The 14,853-nt window shown below is 65.1% G+C and overlaps 1 protein-coding gene across 1 annotated transcript in view; it reads right to left on the reverse strand.

Annotated features, from left to right (window-relative positions):
- Positions 1–2,958: 2,958 nt before the first annotated feature.
- Positions 2,959–14,853, reverse strand: part of CPLX1 (complexin 1) — a 36,065-nt gene continuing 24,170 nt past the window's right edge. Inside the window, exons 3-4 of the mRNA XM_037829225.1 lie at positions 9,393–9,568; positions 2,959–5,136 (exon numbers count right to left, since the gene is read on the reverse strand). Coding sequence (XP_037685153.1) covers positions 4,939–5,136; positions 9,393–9,568 — 374 coding nt within the window. The 3' untranslated portion in view covers positions 2,959–4,938. The remainder of the gene's footprint in view (positions 5,137–9,392; positions 9,569–14,853) is intronic.

Below are 14,853 nucleotides of genomic sequence, written 5' to 3' on the forward strand. Positions count from 1 at the left end.
GCTGGGGAGTGGGCTGGAGAGTGGGCTGGATCCACCCACCTGGCAGTGGGGCTCTCTGAACTTCAGGGCCACCTGCAGAGCAAGGCCCCGCCCCACACAGGGCCTCCCGGGTTCTCAGCTCCTGTGCCTGCAGAAAGGGCTCTGCAGAGCTGTGTCCCACCCTGCTGCACGGTGCCTGCCCGCCCTGGTCCTGCCACGGCCCCCACCATTGCAGCGCCCCAGGACAGGGGGTATCTGGCTACGTCCTCAGAAGCAGCCTGCCCTGTCCTCTCCGAGGGCCCTCCGACCTCCCCGTGCCCCAGGGCACCCAGGAGGGTCAGGCAGCAAGGCCTTGGCCCTAGGGGCTTCTGGGCCACCCTGAGCGTGGAAGGTGGAGCGCTGGGCCCTGAGGAAGCCCCTCGCCTGCATTACCCTGTCCTGGATCCCCTACCACTTCCTCCCAGGGCCCCCATCTGCTGCCCCCTGTGGTCTGGCCTGTCCAGGGGTGCAGTGCCAATTCAGATGCCACCCTGGGTCAGGTTGGGAACAGAGAAGCAAGAGCAAGAGGAGGCCCTGTCCTTAGCTCTCTCAGGCAGAGGCAGCAGACTCCGCTCTCCTATCCTGGCTGGCCCCTGTCCCATTCCAAAGTGTGCCTGCCTCCTGGGCCGCAAGTCGACGCCCCTGGCTATGGACTCGTCACCCCTGGGCCCACCAAGCCAGCCAGCGTCACTCGGACAGAAGGGCCATCCGGGCCCTGGAGATGGCCTGGGGTGGTCCGTGAGCACTGCCAGATAAGCTGTCCCCAAGTCACGGGGGCAGAATGACCATCAAGAGGTCAGCCGGCTGGCTGGACCCTGGCCTGGGCCCCTTCCTCTGATCTCTCCCTGCCATTACCCCAGGAGCCTTGCAGACCCCAGGTCAGAGCCCCCCTTTCCCTAGGTGACCGGGCGCAGATTTCCCCCAGGCCCGGCAGATGGATCCCGGGCGAGTTTCATTCTATCTAGATAAAGAGACGCCCTTTCCGACCCCTTCGCACTGCGGAGGGCCCGCACCCCCCAACAGGGTCCTCCCCTCTTAGGGGGATACCGGGCTCGGGGGCGGGGGCGCCGCCCACGTCAATGGCCAGCCTGTCCCTCGTGGGCTCGGGGCAAGGACGGAGGACGGACGGGGCTGGGAGTGGGGGTGGGCGATGCCCTTGACCCAGATGTGGCGGCCGGGGGTCCGGGCTCGGTTCGAAGCCGGGGAAAGAGAGGAGACCGGAAGGGGAGGACGGGGTCAAACTACGGGAAGCCGCAGACTCAGCCCCAGTGCTTCCGGGCCATCTCTCGGGCTCTGATTGGACGGGATTACAACACGTGGCCTCAATGGAGCCAATCGCGGTGGCCGGTTCAGGCATGCGCCGATTGGCTCAGGCCGTCTTGGGCGGGGTGGGGGTCGCGGGACTTGCGGACCCAGACGGGAGCAGGAGGCCGGGGTCTCGGCGCGCGCGGGACCCCCGCCCCGCCCCGCCCCGCCTGCCCAGGGCGCCTCTCGGTGCTCCCCGGCCCGCAGCCCAGCAAAGCCGCCGGCACCCCAGCTCGGCCCCCACGCTCCCCTAGGGCCCTCCAGTGAGAACCTGGGCTCGTGGGGACCCCAGATGCCCGGCCAGGAGCCCCTCGCAGGGCGGCCCGCGGCTCCCTCTCGCCTCAACCCTCGTTTTCCGCGGCTCGCCAGGGAGACGGGGGGCTTTGCTGCTTGGGCCGTGGAGCACGGTCTCTGGAATATGTCGAGCATAAAAGTGTGCCCTGCTTCGTTCAAAACACAGTGAAATGGCCAGAAGGAAAAGGACTGTAGAGTCAGCCGCGTCCGCGAAGGAGCCTCTGGGGCAAGGCCAAGAACACCCACTTCTCCGCGAGGCCCGTGCGCGCTGGCGGCCCCCTCCCCTGGGGGCTCCCATGCATCGCCCCTGCCTGGCTTTGGGCCCCTCTGCACATCACTGCCCAGAGGGGCTGCCCTGGCTCCACCATCGCTCCCCATCCTGCTCGTTTTCCCCAGGGCAGACTCACGGCTTCACGTGCTGCATCTCTGTTTATCGACGGCCTCCCGCCCCTAGAAAGCCAGGTCCTTGGGCAGGGGCCTCAAGTATCCTGGTGTCTAGAGCAGAACTGAACACATTGTGGGTGCTCAGAACCCCGAGTGAATGGTTACGCTTCCCTGGGGTCACTGCAGGCCTGGGGAGAGGGGCGGGCCCAGGTTCTCACCACCCAACCCCTGGGGTCGGGCAGGGGGACCATCCCAGGAAAGGCACACGGACCAAGGGCACACCCTCCTGCTGCTCAGGCCTGTGGGAAGCAGGCCAGCTGCGTGTGCGGGGAGGACACTGAGCAGAAGGCAGCTGTGCCGGGGGGGATGCAGAGGCCAGCAGCAGCAGCGTTGGCTGAGAAGACTTGCTAGCCGAGACTGGGAAGGTTCTGCTGGAAAGCTTCCCTGTGCATTCCCGGCTGGCAGTGTGGGGAGGGTCACAGACAACCCTGACTTGCTGCCTCCCCAGAGAGAGGCCCTCAGAAACAGAGGCTAAATGAGGCCTTTCTGGGTAATCGGAGAGCACAGCATATCAGGGTTACGCATCCCATCCATCTCGGGGTGGGGCTGCACATCCGGCCAGGAAGGAGCTGGGTGGGGCCCCCAGAGAGCTGGCAAAACCCTGCCTTGGAGACTCCCGCTCCCCATACTCCAGTGTGGATTTTAGATTATGGCCACCTTAAGGTGTCAGCAGGGATAAGTCTGGGTTGGGGCCCAGTGGGGTGGCCCATGCAGTTGCCCCATTGAAGGAGGAAGGCTGGGAGAAGTGAGTGGTGCTGGGGGCCCCTGGTGGTCCATGGAGGGCTGGAGAAGGCAGAGCCCTGTGGATCCACCCGTCCCACCAAGGCCCCAGGCTGCACCCTTGGGAGCCCACCATCTCCTCCCTGGCAGGATCAGAACTCCAGAGCGAACCGCACATGTGAAACCACTGTGGTGTTTATTGGCTGTGATTCCATCCGGAGAGAACACACGGGAGAGCCCCCGGCATGCAGGAGGGGCGCAGGGCCTGGGACAGACGGGAAGGCGACATCCACGGTCAAGCTCGGCTGCTCCCGGCGCCCCATGCACGGGAACGGGATGCGGAGTCTTCGAGAAAACGCCCTGTCTGCTTGGAGCTGGCTTGTCATCAACATGAAAACAGGCATTTAAAAAAAGACGTGTACCGGGAGGAGTCGAGGAAAGGGACGGCGCAGGACGCCACGGCTCAGACTGACGGCGACGCCGCGGACACCGCCCCTCGGGGAGCCCGCACGGACAGAGCGGCCTGGCCGGGCCCTCGTCCCCTTGAGCGGAGGAGCGTCCGTGGTTAGTATTGCAGTCTAATTGTATGGCTTCTCTAAACGGCTATGTAAGGTCACGAGGGTCACTGCCAAGACAAGCCCCCAACCCCGCCACACGTGGAGACTTGTGATGGATTTTTTATGTGGACAGAAGGAGCCCCGGGGAGACCGAGCGATGGGCTTTCTGTCGAGATAAAAACTCCTCAAATACAGACCTCAATTACCTGAGATTCAACATGTGATGGAAATTAAACAAAGATGGAGGGGGATGAGGGGGACAGAGGGGCTCGGGAGGCCCAGGAGACGCGGAAGGGAAGGAGGGTGGGGGTCAGGGCCCAGCGGGGGCCGTTTCTGACAACTCCTTCTCGGCTCTGCGCTGTCACTCACGGTCCCCCCAGCCCCCGACCCTGTGGCCTGCCCCACCGCCCGCTCGGCTTCCCCACAGCTGGCCAGGCCCCAGAGCGGGGTACCCGTCCACAGTGGCGGTGCGCCGCATCTCCGCACCGCGCACCCGTCTCCAAACGCTCTGCTCGGGGGGCCTGAGGGCCCTGGCTCTGGCTTTCTCGGCCCTCCCGAGCACCTGATGGGGTGAGGGTGTTAGCGGCCAGGCAGGGGTCCACCTCCATCACTGGGGGGGGGGGTGACAACCAGGGAGGAGAGTGGCGGGGGAGGTCCACACTGTGCGGGGCCCAGGTTCTCCCGGGGAGACTGCAGAACCCAGGGGGCGAGCGTGGGTGATGGGGGACGGTGTCTGCCACACCGAGGCCTGTGTGTCTGCGTGAGGGACTCCGTGTGCGCACCACACTCGGGGCCTGTGTCTGAGAATTTTCCCCTGAAAGCCTATTGCTATTTCCTCCTCCTTTAGAAGAGCACAGGGCTGCAGCATTCTTAAGCAGTCTGCCCGAGGGGTGAGTGGAGAAGAGAGGAGCGAAGGCAGAGGGAATGAGAGACAGACCAGAGAGGGAGGACGACAGCGTGATGGGCGCAGGCGGAGGGAGGGGGACGGCGGCGATGGCTGGGCGGAAACGGAGGAAGGACGGACAGAGGCGACGGATGGACGGCCCAGCTCACCAGCTGTTGGTGCTAGTGTGAGGAAAGGGAGGGGCTTGCACACCTGCCCCAGGGCGCGGCGGGCGGCCTGAGCTGCCCCCGCCCCAGCATGACGGCCCCCTCCCCCCTATGGCTGTGCTCCTGAGTCTGGGCCGGGAACAGCGCCCACCAACGCAGGGGGGTGCACCGGGGTGGGCACCGGGCGGCCACCACGCCCTGGCCCTGGTCTCAGCGCGGACGGGTGGGCGGTGAAGAGCGGGCGCAGTAGGGATGTCCTGGCCGGCGGGGAGGGTCCGACCCACCCCTGGGCCGGAGGAACAGGTCGGCTCGCCCCGGCGGGCCCTGGGGGTCGGGCACCCCTCGCCTGGTGGGGTGGGGGATAGCAGCGGCTGGGGGTGGGGACGCTCTCGAGGCGTGAGGAGGGCGCGGGACAGACCTAGGGCTATGGCTTATATTGGTGTTGGGGCTGCGCTCTGCTCCCGCCGTCCCTTCGGGGCCTCCGCGGAGGGGTGTGCACGGGGCGGGGAGCGGGCGGTGGGGACGGGGGGCTGCGGCGCCTGCCGCCGCGTTACTTCTTGAACATGTCCTGGAGCGGCCCCGGCAGGTACTTGATGACCGTGTCCAGGATGCTCTCGTCCTCCTCCTCGGGCTCGTCGCCGCAGCCCGGCGGGATGGCCTTCTTGGGCCGCGTCAGGCTGCCCTCCGAGCTGGCCTCCATGGCGGCCTGAGCCTCGGCCTCGCGCTCCTCCTTCTTCTTGATGCCGTACTGTGTGGGGGAGGGCGGGAGGGTGGGCAGGAGGCAGCGCGGGTGCGACCTGCCGCCCCCCGCCCGGGCACACTCCCGAGAGGGCGGGACCCCCTGGGCTGGACCCCGTCTCTCCGCCCCGTACCGGCAGGCCTGGACGCCAGCGGGACTCGTGGGGATGGGCCGGGGGACCGCTTCAGGCGTCCCCGAAGCTCGGGTGCGGGCAGCCCCCAGACCTCCCCCGGAGGGCGAACTGGCCAGTTTCCCCGACGGCCACGTGAACCCCGGCAGGGAGTAGCCCCACCCAAGAGGGTGCCTGGAGGGGTGAGGACACCCCCTCGGAGAAGGTGGGGGACGGCCCATGGAAGCCGGGAGTGGGGCAGTCGCGGGAGTTGCCAGTGGGGCTGCGATGAACAGGGGGCTGAGGCGAGTCTCCCACCCAGACGCCAGAGCCGGGACCAGCCGCGGGGGCCCCGCTGCAGCCCCGCCCACCCCGCGGGCCCGCCCCCATCGCGGCCCCGCCCTCCCGCTGCAGCCCCGCCCACCCCTGCCCCGCCCCCCGCTGCAGCCCCGCCCACCCCGCGGCCCCGCCCACCCAGCCCCGCCCTCCCGCTGCAGCCCCGCCCACAGCCCCGCCCACCCCGCGGCCCCGCCTACCCAGCCCCGCCCTCCCGCTGCAGTCCCGCCCCCATCGCCCCGCCCTCGTCTCACCCCGCGGTTCCGCCCCGCCCCCATCGCGGCCCCGCCCACCAAGGCCCCGCCCTCCCGCTGCAGCCCCGCCCCCCACGGCCCCGCCCCCATCTCGGCCCCGCCCCTGCCCCGCCCTCGTCTCACCCCGCGGTTCCGCCCCGCTCCCATCGCGGCCCCGCCCTCCCGCTGCAGCCCCGCAGCACCGCCCCCCTCGCAGCACCGCCCACCCCCGCGGCCCCCCAATCACACACCCCATCCGCCCCCATCCCACCCCCATGCCACCCCCGCGGCCCCGCACCATGACAGCCCCGCCCCCATCGCACCCCGCCCACCCCCGCAGCCCCGCCCACCTCCCTGGCCAACCCCCCCCAACCCCTCCTCCCTCTCCATCGTGTCTCCTGGGTGCCCCCCAAGCCCGTCAGTTCCCCGGCGCCTCCTGCTGCCCCACCCCCTGAGACCGTTAGTCTGTCCTGCCTGGTGCCTCCTGTGGCCAGTGTCCCTGCAGCGTTGTTCCTGGCACGGTCAACACCTGGGGGGCGGTGGCTAAGGGACACCTGCACCCAGTGCTGCTGCGCGTTTATCTCCGGCTCAGAGGCTCAGCCCGCCCGAGTTGGAGTCAAGCTCTCCAGGGACCTCGGCGCAGCAGCCTCCAGCCCCAAGCAGAGGACCTCAGTGGACTGACGGGTGCTCCAGGCCAGGCTTAGACCTGGTGGGGGACGAGCTGGAGGTGCCGGCCATCCTCCCTGACCACCAGACATGACTGCCTGAGGAGCCGGGCCACCACCGCCTGGACGGCACGGGGCCCACCCCAGGGAACCTGACCCAAATGAGGCGAGGCGCTGAGTCCCGAAAGCTGCATTAGGAACAGAAGGGCAACTGGGAGCCAATTAATGGAGAAAATCAACCCTAGAACCAACCACGAGCAGGCATGTGCACATCTGCTGTCAGCGGAGCGCAGCTGAGCTCTGAGCCCTCTCACGGGGACGTGGGGCGGGGGCAGCACATGGCGCTCAGATCCCCCAAGGACCTGGAGGAGCGCACTTGGACCTCAGGCCCTCCCAAGATGGGAGGTTCTGACTCAGAAGTTGCAGAACACGGCGGGGGGGGGGGGGCAAATCAGGCAAATTGAGCACAGCTGGGCTGAGTCTACCCCCCCACACCTGGATCTGCCCCGATGGACCATGAAGGGGCAAACACACGGTGCTGTAGGAACACGTCTGTGCCCAGCGGAACATGTGTGGCCTCTGACCAGCCAGCAGCCCGCCCTGCAGGAAGGGAGCACCCAGCCCCAGGACAGGCCAGAGGCCGGAAGTGGCTGGGAGGCTGTGTCCTGGCTCCAGGAAGGCCCCCTTCTTGGGCATCTGGGGGCTGGCGCACCCCACAAGTAGGGTGAGAAGAGGATGGGCAGACTAGGGGGCACAGCAGGAGCAAGAGTGGGGATAGGGTGGGGCCTGTGGAGAAGATGAGGACCCTGGGCCTTTGAAGGAGTGGGAGCTGGTGTTCTCAGGATGGGTGGGGGCTCTGGCACCTGCGTGGGGCCAGGTGGGCTGATGGGGAAGCTTGTAGCATTTGCAAACTGTTGCTGTGAGCAGGTGTGAGACTCAGGCTCCCAGTCATCACCCACACTCCCCGATGGGCAGGAAAAATACCAGCTGGGGGCTGGACAGCCGGCCTGGCATCCCTGCCCTCCTGGGGTGGCAGGTGCTCCGGACTCTCCCGGATCCCCTCCTGTCCTCTCCATGTGTGCCTGGCCAACCTCCACCCCACCCAAGGGGCTTCCAGTGTAGAGGGGAGGGGGATCCACTGGGCATGCAGGGGTGTGAGGGGACCCCCGTGGGCCCAGGCTGGAAGGCTGCAGTGCTCTGTGAAGGGGGTGGTCAGCTTTCCCTGTGGCCCACCCTGGAAGCTGGGGCAGTGGAGGCAGTGGGGACGGGGGAGTCTGAGGTGGGCTGGGGAAGCCGGAGAGCAGCTCCTGGTGAACGGAAGACACTAAGGCGAGGAGTCCCTGGGGAGCTCCGGGGAGAGGAGCAAAGGCCCCGGGGCAGGCAGGGCGTTGGCTCTTGGAGGAGAAGTGCATGGCTAGGGCAGGTGGGGGAGCCGTCAGCAGTGAGGGCCGCGCTGCAGGGCGCGGAGGCCCCTGAGGGCCTGGGGCTAGTGCCCTGAATGAAATAGGGTCACTGGAGTGTTTGGACAGAGGAAGGGCAGTGGGACTTTATGTTAGGAAGGTCAAAATGAGCGGGGTGCATCCCTGAGACCCTGCCTGGCCAGTGGCCGCCCCTCCCCACACCTGAACCTCCCAGGCTGATTTCTAGGCCCCAGGCTGGCCACGCAGTGGGCACTGAGGACCAAAGTCCCACAGTGTCGGGTTTGGGTGGGGGCCTCACTAGGCACCCACCTCCATGGGTGGGGAGAGGCACGCCTACAGCTCTGACCAGCCCCCACATCCTGCACACACAGGTGGGTGCTGAAGGGGCCTGTCCAGATGTTGGGAGACTCCAGGGCTGAACAAACTGATTTCATCAACAGAGTGTCCTCCTGGGCAAAGGACACAGGCAATGCACAGATGGACGGACAGACAGGCTTGCAAGCATACCTGTTGCTGTGAGCCCAGGCCCCGGGAGGCTCTTGGCTGCCAGCCCCTGTCCCCCTGAGGGTGCCCTCTCAGCGCTGCATGGGCAGCTCGGGGACCTCTGACGGCTCTCTGTTCTGTCTCCCTCTGTCTCTCTGTCCCTCCCTTTGGCCTCTGCCTGTCTGTCTGTCCCCTGCTCACCCCTTGGCAGTGCGCCCCTGGCCGTGGCTTCTCAAACTGCCGGGAAGCCGCGATTCCGCGGTTGCTGTCCTGCGGGGGTGGGCGTCCGCAGGCCCTTCGGGGACCATATGGGGTCGGGGGACACGCTCCGCGGCGACCAGACGCAGAGGGTCTTCTGGTGCGTGGGGTGCGTGGACCTGTGCCCTCCACGGCCTCCCGCAGCCCCCGGCGTTCCCCAGGGGGGCGGGGCAGGAGGGGCCTGGACGTACCCGCTCCAGGGTACATCAGGCGGGAGGGAGGGACCCGCTGGTCCGGGGCTGATCCGTGATCCCAGCCCCTCGGCACCCCAAGTGGAACCGTGGTCCCCAGAGCCCAGGGCCGGGACGTTGGGATACGAGTCAGGAAGGGGCCCTGGCAGCAGCCACCCCGTGACCCAGCCAGGGTCTCTCTACGCTCTGCCCAGCCCCAGCAGGGCCCGAGGCGAGGCCAGCACAGCTGCCCCCGCTGCCCGCCCCCGGGGCCTCTCGACCCCTGCCTTGGGCTCCCAGGCACCCCTCCTCGCTCACTGGGGACTTGGCCCACCCTTCCACCCCGCAGCCAATAGGGGGACCCGTGAACGGAGGGGACCCAGCTCCCAGAGGGCCAGGCCCCACGGGGTCCATCGAGGCGGATGGTGCGGGGAGCCCACCGGGGCCCGCGGCCCCCGGACCCCCACCCCCAGGGCCCCCCCATCCCACCCACCTTGTCCTGGACGCCCCTCCTGTCCCCCACCTCCCCACCTGGTCCCGGGCCCCTCCTCCCCACCCACCTTGTCCGGGCGCCCCTCCTCCCCACCCACCTTGTCGCGGATGCCCTGTCTCATGACTTCGCGCTCCGCCTCCATCTTGGCGTACTTGGCTTTGCGCTCCTCCTCCTCCTGCCGCAGGGCCTCCTGGCGCTCCTCCTCCTTCTTGGCCGCGTCGGGGTCCTTTTCCTCGTCACCCCCCAGCATCTTCCCCATGTCCTTGGTGGCCCCTGGGACAGGAAGGCGGTGGGTCAGAGACAGCCCCTCTCTTTGGGGTAAGGACAGCCCGTTCTGCTCTGTGGGGTGGGGTCTCCTCCAGGGGCCATGAGAGAGCACTGCCTGTCCTTACAGCGGGCGGGAGGGACAATCCCTAACCCCCTCACCCCACACCTCCAGGGACCTTCTGCTCTGGGTCAGCCGTTCTCTATTCCATCAAGGGTGATAGGCATTTTGTGTTTGTTAGGTGTGGGAGGATGTGCAAATGTGCAGGAGATGGTTTGTAGGATAAGTGTGGTTGTGCATGTGTGGTTTTTGTGTGTGTGGTTTGTGTATATATGGTTGTGTGTGTGCAGATTTTGTGTGCATGGTTTGCATGTGTGGGGTTGTGTGTGCAGTTTGCATGTGTGTGGTTTGAGTGTGTGGAGTTGCATGTGCATAGTTTGTGTGTGTGATTTGCATGCAGTTTGTGTGTGTGGTTTGCATGTGTGTGGTTTCATGTTGCAGTTAGCATGTGTGTGGTTGCATGTGTGGAGTTGTATGTGTGCAGTTTGCATGTGTGGAGTTGCATTGTGTGGTTGTGGGGGGTTACATGTGTGTGGTTTGTGTGTGTGTGGTTGCATGTGTGTGCATTGCACATGTGTGGTTTGCATGTGTATGGTTGCATGTGTGTGGTTTGTGTGTGTGGTTGCATGTGTGTGGTTTGTGTGTGTGATTTGTGTGTATGTGGTTGCATGTGTGTGCATTGCACATATGTGGTTTGCATGCATACGGTTGCATGTGTGTTTGTGTACGTGGTTGCATGTGTGTGATCATGTGTGCAGTTGTGTTTGTGGTTGTACGTGTGTCTGTGTGCACTCCTGGGGAGGCTGGTGTGCGTCTTCTGTGAGTTGCTGTGTCCAGCATGGGGTCAGCCTCCCGAGATGGTGAGGCAGAGGCCCGAGGTCGGCCTTAGGAGCAGGCAGGGGGCGAGCCTGGTGGCAGGTCAGCCAAGGCCCTGCTGCTGGGCGCTGACGGGGGGCCAGGCAGTGGCCCCTGGCCCAGCATCGCTGGCACCGAGCCCCTAATCTCCCAGCCGCGCCAGCCACTACTTTTCTCATGAGCTCCTGATTCACAGGCGCCACAAACGCCTCCCCGCACGCCCGCTGCGACTTGCAGAGACGGTAATTACAGCCTCGGGCGCGGCAGGAGCGAGCCCTGGCCCCTCGCGCTCCAGGGAGCAGAACAGCCTCGGCTGTGCCCAGGCACATGGCCGTCGCTGGCACAGAGGGGGCGCGGTCAGTGCTGCGGCTCTGCCAGGTCTCAGCCAGGGAGCGGCCAGCCTGCAGGGTGCTGGCTTGGGTGAGGCTGGGGGTCGGCTCTCTGGGCATCGGGGGCTGGCTGGGCCAGGCCTGTGCTGCCCAAGTCCCCCAGACACCCCCTCCCCACCCAAGCTCACTCAGCACGGCCAGCGGGGCACAGCAGCCACCCCATTCCCGAGTCACTGCTGCAGGATCCTCCTTGCAGGCAGCAACCAGCAGCCACCCTGTCCTGTCCCAGGGGTCTCACCCCTCCCTGAGGGTCCCGAAGGCCTCTGAGCCCTTGGAGCCAGGACTCCTAAGGACTTTCCGAGGGATTCAGAGAGGGTGGCTGAGCCCACGTCTCAGTAACATCTGCGAGGCACAAATGCACACACAGGCCCCTGTGTAAGTCTGTGTGCTCACCCCACACCCCCCTTCCACCCGTACCCCAAAGTGCCACCCTGGCTTGGGGTCCTGGCTCTCTACCATCCCCATAGGTCTGAGTTCGGCAACTCTGTGTGCCGATTCTCCATCCCGTGTTCTTTGCCCTCTTGGTACCACCGTTGCTACTCTGATACTGCACAGCTCCACGTGATCCTGAGCCCGGGAAGGCCCCCTCTCCTGCACGCGTCTGGGCCAAATGCCGCCTTTGTGGGTCCTCAGAGTGGCCGCCCCCCGTCCGCCAGCTGGTGGTGGGAAGAGGACGACTATTTTGTTGATCATCCTGGGCTGAAACCTGGATGTCCCTGGGGCCTGGCCATGCCCACACCACGTGGGCTGCCCCACCCCAAAATGCTTCCCCTCCTGGATGTCCCGGCTGCCTGAAACCGCCGTGGAAACCGCCATGGAGCTGCAGGGTGTGGCCAGCTTGTCACCATTGTCACCGTGGGGACTGGGAACTGGCCTGCACCAGGTACTTGGCGGATGGCACAGATGCACCTTCAACAGAAAACTGAGGGCCTCAGGGTTGGTTTGTAGCCATATCTGCAAAATTTTGCAAAGCAGCTTTCAGGCCAACGACTTAGGGGAAATTGGGTCATAAAGTCACTTGTAGATTTCTTCTAACAGTTCCCCAGAAAATTAGTCAGGAATTCCTCTTCTGCGGTCGGGGTTACTGCTTCTGGGGGGAGGGGCGGCCGGTAGCTGAGCCCTCAGCTCTCGGGGCTGCTTAAAGGGTACCGGCGGCGGGGGCTCTTTCCCGGAGGCGAGGGGGAGGCGGAGGACTTGGCCGGGTCCTCGGCGAGAGGCGTGCAAGGTGTGGAGGGCGGCGATAAGGACAAGACACTCTTCATCCAGTAGGAGTATGCGCCAAAGAGGCCTTATTCAGGGGTGATCACAGGTTATATAGGCTGGTAAGAAGGGCAGGGCTGGAAAGGAGGTGAAGTAGCCTAAAATGGCAATATTGAAGGGAGAGGGGCTAGGATTGGTTCTGAGAGGACGCAGGAGCCGTTGCAGCGGGCGGGGGTTGTTCTGGCCACGGTGCATGCGCGCTGGCGGTGGCAGGAGTGGCCTTGGCACCAGGGAGTGAGTGGGTAAGATAAGGAAGTGGGGAAAGGGCAGTTGGGAGAAAGGCGGTTTCCTCCGGCAAGCCTCCCCTGCCCGTGACATTTTGGGTGAGGAAAAGGGAGCTGCCTTGACCTCGCTCCCCAGGCTCGGGGGGGCTGCAGAGGGCACTCACGCCCGTACCTACTACCCTCCCCAGGGGGTGATCAGATCCCCTGGCCCAGGCCTGGCAAGCTGAGGCACAAGCTTAGCCACCCGCACTCTTCCTCCTGGTGCTGCCTCTTGGCAGTTGTGTGGGGCAGGCAGGGACAAGCCCCGGCATTCCGGGGGAGCAGTTACCACCTTCCCGACAGCTCGGCGGCCTGTTGGCAATCCACAGCGTGAGGGGACTGCATTTGTGCAAATCTTACCCCCAAAGAGAACAGGCTAATTCATACTAAAGTGAGAGCAGCCGATAGCTCTCTCTCCCTTCTGGAAGTACTGGCATCTCAAAGAGGATGTGCCTGGGCCCCACGTCTTAACCACGGTCCTTCTCCTGAGAGGGCAAGAGTGTGGGGAGGCTGGGTCGGGGGCTGGGGGGCCCCTTCCAACCATTATATGGGCTACAGGCCTAGCGTTTGAAATAAGCACTTATTGAGCACCTACTGTGTGCTGACGTGGCTACTTTGAGGGATAGTTGCCTGGGTGTTGCTGCCTCTTGTCTCCACCTGGGGTGTGGTGGGGTCCACTTGGCTGAAGGGGCCGCAGGGAGGACCTTCACAGAAGGAGGGTCCAGAAGGGCTGACTATGAGGGCTCTGGAGGCTGAATGTTGCCCTGTACCCGCCAGAGGTGAGAGGCTCTGCCTGGGTGTGGATTGGCGCTCACGGGCAGGGCGGAGGCTCTATCCCAGCGCAAAGCCAGTCGGTGTCCGGACCGGCCGTGCTCAGGCGGCGCAGAGGCGAGCCGGGCAGGGCCCGCATGACTGCACTCGACGCGCGTCCAGGGGCCCTGCCTGGCCGGGGGTTGGAAGGCGCAGCCGGGACCGCGGCTGACACTGCGGGAAACTTGTTCCTGGCACATAAACCGGAAAATGCCATTTGCGCTCCTGGCACGGGCGCGGGAGCCGTCGGGCTGGCGCGGCTGTGGCGCCGCAGGGTCCGGGCGCGGCTGCGGGGTGGGGTGGCGGCGGCGGCTGGGCTCGGGCAGCCCCTGGGGGTCTCCGGGCCGCGCCCCTGCCCCCCTCCGAGGGCCGGGTCTGCCACCCCCCCCCCCCGCAGGATGCCCTTCTCGTCCGTACCCCTGGGTGGGAGGCGCTCTGTCACCCCGTTTACCGCTGTGGAAACTGACCCTCCTGCCCGGGACCTCCGCCAGGGTGGATGGCAGCGTGGAATCCAGGATCTGGGGTTCCAGAGTCGGGGTGCACCTGGCCTCGCCCCCTCCCTCGGTTCTCGGAGCCGTGGCATCGCCCCGCGAGGCGATGGGGCCCGGAGCGCGCCGACCTCCCGAGGTCCAGGAGGGGGACACTCCGGCGACGCAGGCGAGCCCCGCCTCACCCCCGCTGTCTGGCACCGACATCCGGCCGCCCCCGCTCCTGACACCGTCAGACAAAGAGCCGGGTGGGGGTGCACACGACTCCAGCTCTCTTTTAGGCTCGAGGTAGGATGCGGCGGTGGGGAGGGCAGGTTAATGCAGAAACCCAGCAGCAGCCCCGGGGGCGCCGGGAAGGGGGCGGCCGGCCCCCAGCCCCGAGAGCGCAGCCCCAGCCACGCGGGAGAGTGAGCCCCGCCCGCCCAGGCGGCGGCCCCGGGGCCCCCACCCGTCCGACCCTCACCCCCACATTGCGCAGCGCCCCGCAAGCTGCCCCGCAGGCTCGGCCCCACCCCGCCTCCACGTGCCAAGGTGCGTTCATCAGCGCGAAAAAATCCGCCTTAGCCAACGCGATTGACCCAACCACCGAGTGTACTCCCAGTTATCACTTATCCCACTAATGTCTTTTTTCTGTTCCAGGATCCAATCCAGGATATCATGTGGTGTTTGGAATAAAGTCGACTTTACAACAGATAAAGTAGTTTTAAAAACTGGAAATAAAACTATGGGAAAAATTACGAAATTTACAAAAAATTTAAAAATACATAGACACTTGTCAGTTCATGGATTGACAGATTCAATGTAAAGATGTCAGTTCTCCTGAAACTGAGTAACAGTGTCATCCCAAACTTGGAAGAGTCAAAAAGAAAATGCTGTGAAATCTGACAAGCTAAATCAAAAAGCGGATTGAGATGCGAGGACACTTCAGAGACCCCTGAAGGAGCAGGAGGGGGGCAGGACCCCCAGGTACCAATGGAGAGTTAAGAGCAACCTGGAATAAAATACCTCGCAATCAATTTCACCAAGAAGGTGAAAACTGGCACACTGAAAACTACAAAGCATTGCTGAGAGAAGTTAAAGAAGCCCCAAGTAAACGGAAAGACAGCAGTGTTCACAGAATGGAAGGCTCAGTGTTGTTAAGATGTCAACACTGCCTAAAGCGATCTAC

Source organism: Choloepus didactylus, chromosome 3, assembly GCF_015220235.1.
Source record: "Choloepus didactylus isolate mChoDid1 chromosome 3, mChoDid1.pri, whole genome shotgun sequence".
Lineage (NCBI taxonomy): Eukaryota > Metazoa > Chordata > Mammalia > Pilosa > Megalonychidae > Choloepus > Choloepus didactylus.